We start from the raw sequence: 16,858 nt of genomic DNA on the forward strand, positions 1-16,858 counted from the left end.
AGCGGAGCGGCGGCGGACGGCAACCGACAGCCAGAGCTCGGCGCCAGCCACCTCGGGCCTCCCAGCCAGCCCCGCGGCGGGGCAGCCGCAGGTACAGCCCAGGCACCGCCCCGCCTGTGCTCCGGGGCGCGGAGGAGGGGTGGCCAGACGCCCTCAGTAGCTCGTTGGATACCCTCACCCAAGGATGGGAGTGGGTGCCCGGACGGGCTGGGCTCTGGATAGGCAGGGAGAGGCAAGGCAGGGCCTTTCTCTCCAACGTCCGCCCGAGGCCCAGCAGGTGCCGGGCGGCTGTGGGGGAACTGAGTGTGTACTAGAGGAAGGTGGGGAGGTGTGTGTGTGTGTGTGTGTGTGTGTGTGTGTGTGTGTGTGCGCGCGCGCGCGCGCGCGCGCGCCTGTGATCGACTGGGCCTGAATATGGACGGACTTGGCATTTGGAGCTATAGATATGTGGGGGCTGTGTTGGGTTGTGCTAATGTCTTAGCACAGGCATGTGGATCAGATATGGAGTTGCATGTAAGGGTATATTTATGGGTGGGGGTGTCTGGGAATCTGTTTTTGTTGCAGATGTGTGTCCAAGTGTTGTGCATGCTGGTATCTGGCTCAAGAGTAGTAAGAGTTGAGGCTATACGATTGTGTATTGAGGATGTTTGAAGTTAGGTGTGTAAGGAGTTGGGGTGCGGTTTGGAGCACAGGAGTTTCTAAGGTGTATAGAAACAGGATGAAGGGTATGAGTGAATCTGGGATGTCCAGTACATAGGTGAGGAATGTGTGTGTGTGTGTGTGCAGATGTGTGTTTTGGGGGGGTGTAAGAGGGATCCGTGGGAGGGATGTTTGGGTGTGAGGATGTCTGGGGGGAGTGTGTATGTGGACATGTGTGCTGATGTCTGGGTTTACATGTATGATAGGGTGTTGGGGTATCTGGGTATGGAATGTACTGAATCTTGGGGCAGGTATTTTTGTTCAGAGGTGTGGGTGGAGCTTGGTGTGTCCGGGTGTGTCTGTGGACCTGTGAGGGTTGCATTTGCCAAGCCTCCAGGTGGGTTTTAAAACTCTGCCTTGAGAGCTTACCATCATGTCTCCTTTCCTAAAAGTTTCTGCCCCTGGGATAGGTGGTCAGGCCCCTCCAGAGAACCAGGTCCCATCCAAGGAGTGGGATCTCACACCAGGGACTCTAGTCAGGACACCATCCCTCATTCTCCCACAGAGGAAACAGAAAGGGAAAGTCCCTTCCTTGAGGTCACACAGCATGCTGGGCTCTGAATGGGCCCCAGTCTGGCTGCAAATTGGAAAGACAAGCTGAGAGTGGCCCCATCAAAGTCCTTTGTCCTCAGCAAGCTTAGCTGGACCCCAGCCAGTCATCATTTGGGCAAAGATGGACCCAGTCCCTATCCATTGCCAACCTCAGTCTCCCCATTGTCCATCTGATAAATGGGGAGAGAACTCCCACCCTCCGGCTGACAGAGGTCTCAATGGAGAAAGGTACCAGCTAGATCAGGGTCAGAAGAAGCCCATTTCTCAGGCTTCTGGGACCCAAACAGGGAGCCAGGAGGGAGAGGGGGGTAATAGGAGGCCTGGGGAGCTCCAGCTGTGGCTGTTGTTGCTGTGGTAACAGTGCAGAAGGAGCTATTTAAAAACGTGGCTGAGATATTGCTGGAAGCCCAGGCTGCCGGAAACCTGATTTCCGAGAGGCTGGGTGGGAGAAGAAAAAGGAAGGAGAGGAGACACCCCAGCAATTCCCAGGGTGGGGCTGAGACATTGCTGGTTCTGGGGATAGGGGGACCCTCCAGGACCCTGTGCTTCTACAAGCTGCTCTGGGGTCTTCTCTGCTGTCCTCCTGGGGGTCAGTGTCCACCTGAGTGTTTGGATTTGGAGAGGGAGAAACTGGGAGGTAAGCTGAATAAATTAGTGAACGAATGTCTAGGCATGAGGACTTGTGGGAGAAACAAATGACTGGTGAATGAATGAATTTGCTGAATAATTTTGTCAAATGAATGAACCAAGGAATGAATAAATGCAGGCTGAATGACTGAATGGGGCCTCAGTTCCCGAAGTTCCAACATAGAAGGCTGGGCCCCACTGAGTCTTTTCCCTCCATTCCCCTTCTCAGGAGCCCTGGCTGTGGCCAGGGGGCAGTGGGCCATGCGGGGGGCAGTGGACGGCCCCAGCTGGAAGCAGGTGGAGGACATTAGGGACATTTACGACTTCCGTGATGTTCTGGGAACGTGAGTCTCAGGGCAGGCAAGCGGGGGCGGTGGGGGGGGGGGCTGTCTGAGCTAGGGGGTGGGTTGGGAAGGTCTTCATTCTTGGGCCTGGCTGGCTGGGGAGGCTGAGTCCAGGGTGGTACTTCCTCTGGTCAGTTGATCATCGCTTCCTGTTTCCTATAGTCCCAGCCCCGTGGCAGCCTTGCCATGGCCCAGTCTGGCCCATGTTTTCACTTCTGGCTGACAGTGGGTAGAACAGACACTGCTCTTGGCTACAGCTCTGGGTTCCTGTGAAGAGAACGAAGTAAGGGAGAAGGAAGGAGCCAGTTTTTCCAATTTTTGGCCAAGAGCTGGGGGTTTTGGCCTAGGTTAGGAACTGAAGCTGGGCATGGTTCTTTTCTCAGTGGTGGGAATCCAGAAATAACCCAAACCTGATTTCTGCCCCTCAAGTCGGTCCTAAACATGTGAGGGAAACACACCCAGGGAAAATGACAAGAGGGTATATGATGTGCTCCCGTTAAAGTCAGGAATGAGGACTTTGTAGAGCCCAGAATGGTGGCTTCTGCCTGGGGAAACCTTTCTGGAGAAGCGGGTATTTGAGCTAGGGACTGAAGGATAAGCAGAAATGCACTTGTCAGAGAGGGAGAAGGGCATTCCAGGCAGAAGGAAGAGCATAAGCAAAGGCTGAGAAGCAGGTTATGTGTGGAAAGAGGATAAGAATGATAGAGCTTATTATAATCAGAGACTGGGGAAGAGTGCAAGAAGTGGCTGAGAAGAGAGAGCAGGTCATGTAAGGCCTTGAAAGCCGAGTTATGGAGGCTGGACTTTGTCTCACGAGCCATAGGAAGACATTTAAGACATTTTCGCAGGCTTGCAATTGAGGATGGTCACTCTGGCCAAAGCGTGGAGGGTAAATTGGAGAGGGACAAGACTGGAAACCAGCAATGAGGCTACCAGAGTCACTAGGTTTTTTTTGTGTTTTTTTTTTTCCAAGATTTTATTTATTTATTTGAGAGAGAGAGCACAAGTCAGGGGAGAGGCAGAGGGAGAAGTAGGCTCCCCGTGGAGCAGGGAGCCTGACATGGGGCTCGACCCTGGGACCCCGAGATCACGACCTGAGCCAAAGGGAGATGCCCAACTGACTGAGCCATGCAGGCGCCCCCACAGTCACTAGTTATTCTGATGATTGAGATTTTACCACAAGAGATGGTTTTGACATATGACTTCCTCTTATCCCAGAGAAAGCAAGAAGTCCTAGAAAAATACTCCAGTATATCCTCCTTATCAGTGAACTCTAGTGCAAATGAGTTTGCTCTTTTCTAAGAGCTTGTTGTAAAATATTGCTTCTCAAATTTCAGTGAGCATAGATTACCTGAAGAGCTTGTTAAAATGCAGATTCTGACTTAGTGGGTCTGGGGTTGAGACCTGAGATTCTGCACTCATAAAAAAGTTCCCAGGTGATGCTGATGGTTCTTCAAGGATATAAAAGGTGTTTATAAACCATGACTCAAATTGACTGTAGCAGAAAAAGAAATGAATCAGTTGTGCATAAATCAATAAGCTGAGGGGGCGCCTGGGTGGCTCAGTCGTTAAGCCTCTGCCTTCGGCTCGGGTCATGATCCCAGGGTCCTGGGATCGAGCCCCACATCGGGCTCCCTGCTCGGCGGGAAGCCTGCTTCTCCCTCTCCCACTCCTGCTTGTGTTCCTGCTCTGGCTGTCTCTGTTTCTGTCAGATGAATAAATAAAACCTTAAAAAAAAAATCAATAAGCTGAGGGCATAAACGTCAGGCATGGCTGGATTCAGAGACTCACATGTTGTTATCAGGAAATTGTCATCAGGAATTTCTTAGCTCTGATTTCCTTTGTGTTACCTTCGTTCTCAAGCAGGCTCTTCTCAAGTGGTGGCAAAGATAACCATCATTAGCTCCAGGCTCCCATCTTACCAGCTTGGTAGAAAAAAGCTGCTCATTCTTTTTTTTTTTTTTTAAGATTTTATTTATATATTTATCTGAGAGAGAGAATGAGATAGAGCATGAGAGGGGAGAGGGTCAGAGGGAGAAGCAGACTCCCCGCTGAGTGGGGAGCCCAATGCGGGACTCGATGCGGGACTCGATCCCGGGACTCCAAGATCATGACCTGAGCCGAAGGCAGTCGTTTAACTAACTGAGCCACCCAGGCGCCCAAAAAGCTGCTCATTCTCAAAGTGCCAGTAACCTGGCTTGCATCACAGGACCCAATTACTGTAGCCAGGGATAGGCTACTCTGATTGGCCAGACCTGGGTCATGTGACCACCGCGCGGCCGGGGTCGGGAGTGGGTGGGTGGGTGGAAGAGTGATGGAGGGAGGCTCATCCCACATCCTTGGTTCACAGGTGGTCACCTAACCCTTAGGGGTATGGAGGAGGGGCTGAAGGGAAGCTAAGGTTCCAGTTCCCCAGCTCATGAATCCCCTCTCTCTGCAGGGGGGCCTTCTCAGAGGTAATCCTGGCAGAAGATAAGAGAACTCACAAGCTGGTGGCCATCAAATGCATCGCCAAGAAGGCTCTGGAGGGCAAGGAGGGCAGCATGGAGAATGAGATCGCTGTCCTGCATAAGTGCGTGGGCCACCTTGTTTCTGCCTGGGTTGACCCTGCCTTGACTCCTCCCATTCTCTTCCTACCTCTGCTTTGTGCTTTGGGCAAATCGTTTAACTTGTGAGCCTCAAATTGCTCATTTATAAAATGGGGTAATAATCTCCACTTGGTAGGGTTGTGGAGAACATTAGAGGTTCCTTTATCTCCTGTGTCTAGTGCAGCAGTTAACATGACAGATGTGACTGAAAGGCCACTGCTTATTTACAGTGGTTTAATCTGTTCAGTCAGATCTAAAAGCCAATCCTTGAGCATGGCTTGAAGCAATGTATCTCAACTGGTGCGATCGTAGACCTACCTCAAGTTCCCCCCTATATATTAAAGCCACTCAGGAAGTTAAAAAATGCCTGTCTCATGACCCTCTGATCAAATAACCAACTAGTCTATGATTAGCTCATACTGATGTGAAACCTGCTGCCCTCACTGGAAAGCTTATAGAGAACCTTCACTTCCATCCTCTCTCCTGAGCTTTCCAACCACCCTGGGCAGGGATGAAATGATAATTTCCACTACTGGGTGGGGGAGGGGACTGAGGCCCAGAGAGGGTAAGGGATTCGCCCAAGGTCACACAGCAACTTTGTGGCAGAGCCATGGCTTCTGTCAAGCTCAGTCACCATCATTGGTTCATTTATTGAGCATTCACCGTGTACCAGGCATTATACCAAGATTCTTACCTGCATTTTCTCACGTGATCCTCACCTCAACTCTTTGAGGGAAGTACTGAGGGAAGTCATTGGCTTCATATTATAGATGAGGAAACTGAGGCTTAATATTCAATGAATAAGTGAGCACTTACTCTACACCAGGTGTGGGAGGAACAATGGTAAGATAAAGCCCCTGGTCTCCTGGAGCTGGTGTTCTGGTGGCAGAGGCTGACGGACTTATAAACACAGAAACACTTGAAAAGCGTGTATTGATCAGTGCCGCAAGGTAAAAAGACTTGCCTCCGACAGCACGCACTAGAGGCAGGTGAGACCCAGTCAGATGGGTCCGATGCTAGGGCCCAGTGTTTGTTTACAATCTCTGTGCTCTCCTACCTTCCATTACATCATAATAAATTGTGGTAAATCAGCTTTTCCTTTTGGGACCCAGAACTCTGGTTTGTCCTGCCCAGGTCTGCAGTGGTGGTCTTTCGAGGTGAGGGTAGCAAAGTGGCTGAGCTGTCCTCAGCTCTGAACTACCTCATTTCTCCTCTCAGGATCAAGCACCCCAACATTGTAGCCCTGGATGACATCTATGAGAGTGGGGGTCACCTCTACCTCATCATGCAGCTGTGAGTGGCCCCACCCCTTGCTCACACCTCCCCCTGCTGCCCCTCCCTAGCCTCTGTGGCCAGACTGTCCTGTCCCCGGCTGCAGGGTGTCCGGCGGGGAACTGTTTGACCGCATTGTGGAGAAAGGCTTCTACACGGAGCGGGACGCCAGCCGCCTCATCTTCCAGGTGCTAGATGCCGTCAAGTACCTGCACGACCTGGGCATCGTACACCGAGACCTCAAGGTGGGGTACGAGGGTGTGTGGCGAGCTGGGGTGCCGGGTGGGGCCTCCGCAAACCCCTGACTGTATGACCTGGGGCAACTCTTACCCCTTCCCTGAGCTTTGGCTTCCCTTCTGCAAAATGCACCCTGTAAAGCCTAAACTGCCTCTTCCCCTTCCAGTTTGGACACTTAAATGGATACAAAGGTGAACGGAGCTGGTATTTTTGTCCAAATAACGGCTAGGTCTTTTTCTCATAATAAAAGTCCCCCTTGCTCTTCGTAGAAAACTTGGAGGGGACAGCAAAACATAAAGAAGGAAGCCAGAAACCCCTGAAATCCTACACCTCAGAGACTATGATGGATTCACATTTTGTAGTACATCTCCTCCGGTCTAGAAAAGCGCTGGGGTGAGACAGATCTGGGCTTGAATTCCGTCCCTACTACTCCCTAACTGTAGGTTCTCAGGCAAGTCACTTTGCCTCTCAAGGCATCAGTTTTCCCATCTGTAAAGTGGGATTATTCAGATCGGCCTGACAGGGATGTGGTAAGGAAGAAATGAAATCAAGCACTAGCACAGGATCTGGCACACAGTAGGTGCTCAAAAATTATTCAGGGCTCACAATATAAACCTGAGGTTTATAGAAAATTCCCTCTCACATTCCCGAGGCCCTTGTCCTTTCTGGTACTTTTAACCTCCTTGAGAACTTCCTTGAGCTTCATGTGCCTTCAACACAGTGGCTTTTGGGAGGCTCAGTTTTTGAGGGGTGCTTGGGGAGGCAGATGGTTCTGCCAGCGTCTGGCCATCTCTGCCTCTTCCTTTCCCTCCCCCTTCCAAGCCAGAGAACCTGTTGTACTACAGCCTGGATGAGGACTCCAAGATCATGATCTCTGACTTTGGGCTCTCCAAGATGGAGGACCCCGGCAGTGTGCTCTCCACAGCCTGTGGAACCCCAGGATATGTGGGTATGGAGCATCCTGGGCTGGGGCCATGTGTAGGGGAGGAATTGGGAGCTACAGGGCAGAGATTTGTCACCACCATGTCCCTTTCCCTCCATAGCCCCCGAGGTCCTGGCCCAGAAGCCCTACAGCAAGGCAGTGGATTGCTGGTCCATTGGGGTCATTGCCTACATTCTGTGAGTGGGGGGCTTGGCCATTGGGGCATGTGGCTCCAGTGTTCTCCTCTCCCCTACTTTGCTCTCTTCCTCCTCTCTGCTATTTCTTCTTTCCTGCCGCCTATGTTTATATCTAGCAATTAATGAGTAAGATTACTTCATTCAATATATACTATGTTTCTGGCATTATGCTAAGCACTGGGGATTTAGCAGAGAACAAAACAAAGTGCCTGCCCTCAGGGAGCAAAAACTCTAGTAGGGGAGATAGATAATAAACAAGTAAATACATCTATAAAATAATGTCAGGTATTAAAATACTATGAAGAAAAATCAAGCAGGGTAGGGAGATGGGGATGGAAGCCATTTTAGATAAGGTCAGGAAAGTCCTTTCTTAGGAGGTGACACTTGAACAGCCTCCTGAATGAAGTGAGGGAGCCAGACATTCGAGGTGTGGGGGAAGAATGGTTTAGGCAGAAGGACCAGCAAGTGCAAAGGCCCTGAGGAAGGAAAGATGGTAGAAAATTAAGAAACAGAAAGGCCAGTGTAGCTGGACAGGAATGAAAAAAATCAGAGAGGGGCAGATATCCCCTCTTTGTAAAAGGGGGAACTCCTTCCTGTGGGTGCTGCCTGACCGAAGACTGCCCCAAAGCTCCTTCCTGGAGCCAATGGGTGCACTGAAAGTGGATATGAGGATGAGTTTCTCCCTGCCCAGGCTCTGCGGTTACCCCCCCTTCTATGACGAGAATGATGCCAAACTCTTTGAACAGATTTTGAAGGCCGAGTACGAGTTTGACTCTCCTTACTGGGACGACATCTCTGACTCTGGTATTTGAGGCTTTGCCTTCTTCCCCTGGGCCCTACCTCTGGTGCCTTTCACATCTGTTTTGGGGTCTCTTCACTGCCTGCCTTTGGTCAGATTCCCCAGCCCCAAGCTAAGAGCTGTTTTCCAGACCAGACACCCCACCCCAGGTGCTTCCCTCTGCCTGGCCCCCGGTCTGAGAAGCTTGTAGGCCTGCATTCATTCACCTTCAAAAATAGTATTTTTGAAAATACCTCACCCATTTGACTTCCTAATGCCTCAAACACCACCATGAAGGTTCTCATCTGTCCTTTTGTGCCTATTAGGAGGCAAACCTATGAAGCCATTATCAGTCACTTACACATCAGTGTGAATACACTGAGTAGAATCTTCTTTAAGAACAAGTTTTTCATACGGGAAAAAGGAGAGAGCTGGAAGGCTGCGGTGGGGGGGTGCTTAGAGAAAGAGTACAAGGGGGATCGGGTGCCGCATGGACAGATCTGGCCTCTTGTCTTGCTTAAATGCCAGGCCAGACCTGAGGGGGTGGGTTTTGTCTTGGGGGTGTCCACAGGCACCACCATGCTGTTTCTGTCTTTGCTCTTGCCTTGGGGGTTCAGCCAAAGACTTCATCCGGCACTTGATGGAGAAGGATCCTGAAAAGAGGTTCACCTGTGAACAGGCCTTGCAGCACCCATGGTGAGAGCTCCCACAAGCTGCAAGCTGGGGTGGGGTCTGGGGCCCTCAAGGCTCCCTCTGCCTTCACAGACAACCCTCCACACACCCCCATCCTAGGATTGCAGGAGATACGGCTCTAGATAAGAATATTCACCAGTCGGTGAGTGAGCAGATCAAGAAGAATTTTGCCAAGAGCAAGTGGAAGGTGAGCCCACGTTCCTAATCCTGGGTCCCAGCCTCCCTAGGCGTCCTTCCCAGCCCACTCCAGACCTCAGCTCCCACAGCACCTAGCATCAAGTCAAGCACACAGTAACTGCTCAGGGATGCTTACTAAAGAAACTCATTCATTCAACACTCCCTGACACCTACTCTATCCCAGTGAGAGTCCCTGACCTCCAAGGCTAGAGGGAGAACAGTATAACTCAGAGACATCTACTCCAATCTACGGGGTCCTGGAAGGATGCTGATGGCCTGACAGACCTATCAGACTCGACAGCTGAGTAGGAATTAGCCAGCTACAGCAGAATCATGTCTGCGGCAGAGGGAACTGGCATGCAGAGGGCCAGAGGCAAGAGAGAGAGAATGTGGCCATTCAGGGAGGTGCACGTGCTCAGTAAGCCCGGATGGACTGGAGGGGTTGCGGGGCAGGAGCCCAGACTGGAAATGCAGGTAGAGGCCTCGAGTGCCACAGTGGAGAACGGACTCAGTCCTGAAGATACTGGCGAGCCCCAGAAAGATTTTCAGCAGTAACCTGCCTTCCAGAAAGGGCTCTCAGGGTGCAGAGAGAGCCATGGACTCACGCCTGGGAGGCTGTAGCAGAGATGTGGGCAGGAGATGGTGAGGGCTTGGACCAGAGAACAGTGGATGGCTCAGGAGTCCTTTAGGAGGTAGAACTGACAAGTGATGGTAGAAGAGATGTTGGCAGAGAGAGTTGTCAAGGGCTAGCCCAAGATTTTGGTTGGGGAAATGGTGAATGGTGGTACTATCATTGAGATGGGGATCCCAGGAGTACACACTTGGGGGGGGTGATTCTGGTTTTGGACATGGTGAATTTGAGGTATGTGCCGGACACCTTGGTGGATATGTGAAGTAGAGAATGATACACAAAGGTACGTGGGCAAGTTATTCAACCTCCCTGTGCCTGTTTTCTCCTGTGGCAATGGTGACACTAACAGAGCCCACCTCAAAGACCTCTGTGAAGATTAAATGAATTGCTAAATAAAGTGCTTAGAACAGTGCCTGACACATGCTGCTATATTAAGTGTTTGCGATCAATTAATTATAAAGGGTTATAATATATACTTGTTCATATACACATATTTTATATATATGCATGTATGTGTGTGTAAATATATAATATGGCTGAGTGTCATTTAATAAAGACTTGTAGAGGTTTCAGGGGCTTTAGTGGATCAACCACTAACACCTGAAGGAAAAATAACAAAACCAGTGCAAGAATTCCACCACTAGACCCTGTCACATGATCTCCCCCTTCTCCCCACAGCAAGCTTTCAATGCCACGGCTGTGGTGCGGCACATGAGGAAGCTCCAGCTGGGCACCAGCCAGGAGGGGCAGGGACCGACGGCGAGCCACGGGGAGCTGCTGACACCAGCAGCTGGGGGTGAGGACCAGTGCTCTATGCAAGGGCGTGAGTGGTCCATGAAGAGGCATCCAGGCTGGAGTGGAGGGTCTGCGCCTATGGCCAACTCTGTTCTCTCTCCTCATGCAGGGCCAGCAGCTGGCTGCTGCTGTCGAGACGGCTGCGCGGAGCCGGGTCCGGGACTGTCCCCTGCGCTGCCTCCACAGCTCTAGGGCCCCAGATCCAGGGTCCAAACCCTTCGCGTGGGAGGGGTTGGGGCACCCTGCTCCCCATCCCTCCCTGAATTGGAGAGTTACCCTGCCCCGCCGCCTACCCACCCCTTTCCCTATCACTCCTCTGCTGCATTTTCCATACAAATGTTTCTATTTTATTGTTCTTTCTTGTAATAAAGGGAAGAGATAAAAACATAGGTAGCTCTGTCTCTCCAGGGAATCCCCACCCCACACTGCTGTGCAAACTACTTAATTTGAGTGCACCTGGCCCCTGAGGTAGTTGCAGGATGCCCCCTTCCCAACACAAAACTGGATGGGGGGAGAGGTATTTGGGGAACCCCTTTGTCCAGTGCCCCCCACGTAGCCTTCTGGGTCTGTAGATCTCCTGCGCTTTGCTGGTGGCTCCTGAGCCCGGTGGGGTTGGCACAGGTCAGCACTGAACAGTACCTGGGGGCAGCAGGGAGGACACTCTTGGGGGTCAGGGTACACGGAGTCAGGGCTGGTGGGGCTGGTGGCAGTGTGGAGAGCTACAAGAGTTCACGGGGAGCAGGGTCAGGGCAAGGAGCGCCCACTAGAGTCAGGGCTGGGGTGGGTGAAGAGTCCTGGAGGACCACCTGGAATGGCAGTGGTGGTGGAGGAGTCAACTGGGTCAGGGCTGGGGGAGGAGTCCTAAGGGGTCTGGGTGGGAGGAGGAGGAGGAAGAGAAGCTTCAGTACACTTACTGCTTGGGCCCAGCCAGCATAAGGTCCCCACAGGCTCCGGAAAAAGCTTCCTACACCAGAGTGATAAGGTGAAATTAATTGGCCCTCCTACTCCCTATCCACAGGAGTGGGATTTTATGGAGAGGTGTGAAAAGTTTCTACCACCTCAGCCCACTCCCAGCTCCAGTGTCCCACTCTCTCCTTACCCAGTTCCCTGTTAGCCTGCGGGCTTGGACCCTTGGCCTGGGACGTGGTGGGGTGCCAGCTGTAGTCACGCTGGGCAATCTGCCACATGTGGACATCCACGGGCACGGCCTGGGGCTTGTCTAGGGCCATCAAGCAGATGCAGTCAGCCACCTTTGAAAGAAAAAGAGTGAGCCACAGAGGAGGAATGGCAGGATCCAGCCAGCATCCTGCTTCTGGTCCCAAAGCTGGCTGTTTCCTTCTCTACTCCGAGGTTACTATTATTTTATATTCTCCATCAATATACACCATCTTGTAATAACTTTAAAAATAGCTATGATGAGATTTCTACTGTGTAAACACCCATGTGGGCCAGGTTCTCATCATAACCTGGGAAGAAGGCAGTACTATATCCATTCTGCAAACAAGAAAACAGGTTCCGAAAGGTGAAGTGACTTAGCCAAGGTTACATGGCTAGAAGAGGCAGAACCAAGATTCTCTGTTAGGCTGAAGTTCAGAGCCCATTAAAAAGGTTTTTAAACAAAAATCCATTTTTAATCTAGACAGAAGTATAAAGAAGAAAACAATAAATGCCCAATTCCCAATCATTTTACTGTTAGCAAACCTTGTTGATATTAAACAAAAACTTTTATAAGTACATATAATTTCAAGATAAGAACAACATGAAAAGGAAAAACATCTTTCCACTTGTCTTCCCATAGGTAACCACTATTAAGTTTCCTGTGGTTCCTTCTGGAAATTTTTGTACACATATAGCAGTGTATATGTGCACCTGAATAGCCTTTTTAAAAATGCACTCAAGGGACAAAGTCCTGTATACTCCTTCTGCACTTTGCATTTTCTCTAATAAAACATCTGCTTGTATCCTTTCTCTTCCTGCCCTGGCTCCAGAAGCCAAGCATGTAGCCAGCTCTCAGGCTTGCCTTGTCTCTTTGCTATTCTCCACATGGGTTGTAAGGGTAGCTCCTATCCCAATGGGACCTCACCTTGGTGCCCACCCCGGGCAAGGTGCAGAGGGCCTTGTGGGCCTCCTCGTAAGGGGCCTTGTGCAGCTGCCGCAGCCAGGGCAGCCCACCCTGTTCTTCTAGGATGGCTCGAGCACTGGCACTCACGTAGCGGGCACGGTACCCCAGGCCCAGCTTCCTGAGCTGAGCCTCTACCTCTGGCCCTGTTGGGAGTTGGGGAGAGTAGGGGTCAAGCATCTTCAAATACTTCTTGTCTTCAAGCTAATGTGTGAGCCCTCTGCCTCACAGGAATGCTTTCCCTAGGCACCTCTCTCCCACCTCATTGCCCTTTGGGAGATGCCAGGACACTTGTGCAAAAGTAAGGGTTAAAGCCTGGGTTCTGCCCCTCTACAAATGTTTTCTGAGCACCTACTACCCAGTGTTGGGCACTGGAGCAGGGACAAGAAGGACTTGCTGCCCTGGTGGAACTCCCCAGTTGAGTTCTTTAACCTTTCCGAAGTGCATTCACATCTATGATCTCAAATAATAACCATAATAACAATAGCTTCTATTATCAAGTGCTGGGTATCGTGTGGGGGCAAAGTGCTTTAGGTACATTATTACACTTTTCTCAAGGACCCTGACGACAGCACTATTATTTAGGGTAATAACTTGCTCGAGAAAGGACAGGGTGTAGATGGGATCTTGCACCCAGGTCTGGGAAACCAAAGCCCATGCTCTTAGACCCTTAGAGCACCCTGCCTCATGAATGCTTTACTCACCACTCAAACCCTTCTGAATAGAAACTGTTATTCCCATCCTACAAACAAGAGAAGCTTGGATAGGTAAATGAATTCTTTTGGTCTTATGACTACTAAACTGGGAGCTGAGACATAAGACTGGGTTTCTATTCCCCAACCCCCCCAAGATGGGGTTTCTAAGTACCAAAAACATTCTCTTTTCTCTAGCTGGCCTGTTTCCTTACTATGCAGTCCCTAAGCACGTCTCTTCGCTTTATTCTCACATCTGCCAACAGATATATTTGCCTCTATAAAATATTTGCCTTACAGGGCTGCTATGAAGAACACTAATGCTCTTGGATGCAAAATTTTTGGGTTCCCTTAGAGATGGCAACTTAAGTTTTCTGCATAATTCCTGTATGTCAAACACTGTCCTAGATGCAGTATGTGTATTTCTTTACTTCACCCTTGTGGCAACTCTGATAGGTAGGTGCCATTATTATCTTGTTCCAGATGAAAAAACTGACACAGAGAGACTAAATAATGTGCTCAAGGTCATACAGCTAGATGTCAAGTGCCAAAGGTAGAATTCAGACCTAGGCAGTCTGTCTCCAGAATGAATGCTCTTAACCCCAAAGTACCATATACTATATATAGTGGGGTTTTTTTGTTTTGTTTTTTTTGATGAAGCACTGAACCCATGGGGTAAAAAGCAAAGACTAGTGAGCTGCTGACATTTTAGGGACAGACGGGGAGGATTTGGTGGGGCTGATCAGACCAGGCAAGTTGGTTCTGGAAGTGTTTGGGAAGGCAAGAAGCTTTGAGATGGGAGAGGGGACCAGGGGAGAAGTGAAGAGACCCTGAAAGCTATTGGAGGGTCTGAGGGCAGGGACCCACCTACTCACCAGCCAGAGCCTGCAGGCTGGGGAAGCCATGGTAGGTGACATCATCAAGCTGGATGAGCCGAGGTCCAAAGGCCTGACAGAGCCGTTCTACCATGCCAGTTATGCGAGCAATGTTGTTGTTGGAGGAACAGATGAAGGAGAAAAGGCACTCGATGGGGTCCTGTTGCAGGAGTCGCACACCTGGGGAAAGGTAGGGGATAGGATACAGACCTGCTGTCAGGAGTGGCCTCTTCTCACCCTCAGATCCTAGGCACCAAAGACCTAGAAGCATCCCAGGGGAATGATGGACAGTATTTTTAAAGAAAGCAACACCAGAACTCTCATTCCTCATAGAATCCATGAGGTCTGGGCTATCATTACATTTCACAGATAAAGAAGCCACAATGTAAACACTATGAGGATGGGGATTTGTGTCTGTTTTGTTCACTGCTATATCCAGTCACATAGCAGATGCTCTGTAAATATTTACAGACTGAATGATGTCACCTGCCCTAGGTCACACAGCCAGGATTTGGCCCAATATCCTTGTCACTACACTGTGGTAATCAGCAGAAGAATAATAATAGTAATAAATAATTAGTATGTGTCAGGCACTATTCTAAGCAAAACTTTACACGTTAAATTAACTACTTTAATCCTTGTAAAATTCTGATTTACGAATCCTTGTAAAATTCTGATATAATCCCCATTTTACAGATGGTGAAACTGTGTAATTTAACCAAATTACAAGAACTCCAACCCCTGCCCCAATCCTTGAACTCACCTTGGAATTTCTGAGCCACTTCTTGAAAGTGGGGGTCCACAGAACTCCAATGGTGATATAGTTGAGCCAGGCTGACATCCAGCTGGAAGTACTGGTGCACAGTCTTTAGCTCTTCTGGTGTAGGCCTGCCAACCCATCCCTTGTCGCCTCGGTACACAGTACAGTAGAGCTGCTCCTCAGTCTGGGTCAGTGTCCATACCTGGTTCGCCAGCACTCCAGTCCAGTGCGCAGGGTTTTGTTCCCTCCACCTGAGACCCCAGGCACACAGCAGCCCTGGTACTCAGTTTTCTTTCTTGCACCCTTTGGGGCCCTCCCATCCTACAACAGCTTCATACACAAAACTGACTTAGGAAATGCCAAGTCATTTGATCCTCACAACAATACACTGGCTTTTTTTTTTTTTTTTTAAGTTAGCTCCATGTCCAGCGTGGAGCCCAACGTGGGGCTTGAACTCAGGACCCTGAGATCAAGACCTGAGCAGAGATCAAGAGTCGGATGCTTCCGACTCGGCCACCCAAGTACCCCTGCACTGCTTTTTTACCTCCACTTTATAAAGGGGGTAAACAAGCTCACCACCCGTGCCTCAATTTCCTCTTTTGTACCCTGAGGTTTCTGCCATTACCCCCAACATTCCTTTACACTCCAGACCTGCAGTGTCGAGGGTCGAGGAGTCAGGGTCACTCACCGGAAGGACTGTCCGGAAGCCAGAACCAGGTCCAGGCGCAGCTCCGAGCGTGGACAGGGGATGGAGGCCCACAGGGCCGGGAAAGAAGCTAGAGTACGATGCCCCATGCTGCATAGCAGAAGGGAGCGAACAATTCCACGCCAGGCTCCGCCTCATAATGGCCCCGCCCACTCGGTACCAGATCTCCCTTAGCCAAAAGACCACGCCCACACAGACTACACAGCCCTTAAGGCCTCGCCCACCAAGCCCTTGTCCCCTAGTTTACTTAAGGCCCGCCCAGTTTCATTTAATTCTTCCACTCCCCGTAGGCCCCGCCCCTTACGGTCCGCAAGGGCACCTCACCCTCCAATCCTCCGCCCTTCCTCCTTACGTATCCTCCCCAGCCCCCGCCTCCCGCGCGGCGCGCACCACTGCCCTCCGAGCCGCAGCGACTTTGGGAAGCGCGCGCAAATGCACTCTTCCGGCTTCTCCAGGGGCCGACCTCACTCTCCCCGGAAGTAGGACTCAGGCCTGGCTTATTGGATCCGGAGGTAGCCAATCCGCGAAGAAGTGAGAGGCGCCAATGAGAACAGGGTGGGGTGGTAGGTGGGCGGGCCTCTCTGAGGCGCCGCAGCGGTTGGCGCGCGCTGGGCTCGCTGCCCGCTCTGGGCCTCTCCTCTGGGGATGTCTGCACTCGGCACGCCAGGGTGTCCAATCCCCGCGCCCCGCGGACCGGCCGCAGAATGCCCTCTCGGGCCCCAATCCTTACGGCCTGATCTCCTCAGACCCTCGGGGTTTCTCAGGCTTGCCTGCCCGCAGAACCAAATCCTGTCCCTCACCGTCCTCAGAAAGCCTTTCTCCACCGAGCTTCTCCAGTCAGATATTCGCCCTCTTGACCGAGAATCGGACCCGAACACAGCTCGGGCCCCTGCGAGCCCCCGTGAGGCGTCTCCACAGCGTCTGTCGCCTGCGGATCCTGTCTTCGCACTCGCCGGCTGGGCCGCTCCGCTCCAGAAGGCCTCACTGAGCCTCGACTCCGCGGTCAGGCCTCAAGACTTCACTCCGTCAGAGGCCGGGCTCCTCGGACTGCCGCGGCCCGGCCGCCGCTGCGCTGCCCAGCTGCTCCCTTCAGTCTCGGGGCATTCCTTCAACAGCACTCCATCATCTCACACCCGTGCCCAGTGGGGCCTGTCTGGGCCGAGGAAAGATGTTTTAAGTAATTTTTCCCTTGTG

At 51.3% G+C, this 16,858-nt stretch overlaps 2 protein-coding genes across 4 annotated transcripts; one reads left to right on the plus strand and one right to left on the minus strand.

Annotated features, from left to right (window-relative positions):
• The first annotated feature begins 7 nt into the window (after nt 1–7).
• On the plus strand, nt 8–10,899 carry CAMK1 (calcium/calmodulin dependent protein kinase I). 2 transcript variants are annotated; one of them, XM_088027395.1, is made up of 12 exons: nt 8–91; nt 2,108–2,222; nt 4,663–4,794; nt 6,029–6,103; nt 6,189–6,327; nt 7,142–7,268; nt 7,363–7,438; nt 8,130–8,242; nt 8,834–8,912; nt 9,009–9,096; nt 10,396–10,513; nt 10,622–10,899. In XM_088027395.1, exons 2-12 carry the CDS (start codon nt 2,140–2,142, stop codon nt 10,702–10,704), a joined length of 1,113 nt encoding a protein of 370 aa, XP_087883521.1. In that variant the 5' UTR covers nt 8–91; nt 2,108–2,139; the 3' UTR covers nt 10,705–10,899. The 2 variants fall into 2 exon arrangements, with proteins under 2 accessions (XP_087883521.1, XP_087883523.1); XM_088027397.1 differs by lacking the exon at nt 8–91 and adding an exon at nt 1,867–1,888.
• On the minus strand, nt 10,837–16,121 carry OGG1 (8-oxoguanine DNA glycosylase). Of its 2 annotated transcripts, none has more exons than XM_028101707.1 (8): nt 16,055–16,121; nt 15,647–15,754; nt 14,962–15,209; nt 14,199–14,378; nt 12,596–12,777; nt 11,612–11,762; nt 11,427–11,476; nt 10,837–11,151 (listed from the first exon to the last, which is right to left on the minus strand). In XM_028101707.1, the coding sequence occupies exons 2-8, from the start codon at nt 15,751–15,753 to the stop codon at nt 10,954–10,956; spliced, it is 1,116 nt and encodes a 371-aa protein (XP_027957508.1). In that variant the 5' UTR covers nt 15,754; nt 16,055–16,121; the 3' UTR covers nt 10,837–10,953. The 2 variants fall into 2 exon arrangements, with proteins under 2 accessions (XP_027957508.1, XP_027957509.1); XM_028101708.2 differs by having other exon boundaries at nt 15,989–16,066.
• Between the last annotated feature and the right edge of the window lie 737 nt (nt 16,122–16,858).

This window comes from Eumetopias jubatus, unplaced genomic scaffold (genome assembly GCF_037043125.1).
Source record: "Eumetopias jubatus isolate StellerSeaLion01/CBP00866 unplaced genomic scaffold, mEumJub1_p1.0 scaffold_1, whole genome shotgun sequence".
In the NCBI taxonomy this organism is placed as follows: domain Eukaryota; kingdom Metazoa; phylum Chordata; class Mammalia; order Carnivora; family Otariidae; genus Eumetopias; species Eumetopias jubatus.

Excerpts from the sequence above, each read along its gene's own strand:
- OGG1 (XM_028101707.1), bottom strand. The coding sequence starts at position 15,753 with ATGGGGCATCGTACTCTAGCTTCTTTCCCGGCCCTGTGGGCCTCCATC. Across the intron at positions 11,763-12,595 it reads TGCCCGGGGTGGGCACCAAG|GTGGCTGACTGCATCTGCTT; the intron begins GTGAGGTCCCAT and ends TTTCTTTCAAAG. Across the intron at positions 11,477-11,611 it reads GCAGGCTAACAGGGAACTGG|GAAGCTTTTTCCGGAGCCTG; the intron begins GTAAGGAGAGAG and ends ACTCTGGTGTAG.
- CAMK1 (XM_088027395.1), top strand. The coding sequence starts at position 2,140 with ATGCGGGGGGCAGTGGACGGCCCCAGCTGGAAGCAGGTGGAGGACATT. Across the intron at positions 7,269-7,362 it reads TGGAACCCCAGGATATGTGG|CCCCCGAGGTCCTGGCCCAG; the intron begins GTATGGAGCATC and ends TTCCCTCCATAG. Across the intron at positions 9,097-10,395 it reads TTGCCAAGAGCAAGTGGAAG|CAAGCTTTCAATGCCACGGC; the intron begins GTGAGCCCACGT and ends TTCTCCCCACAG.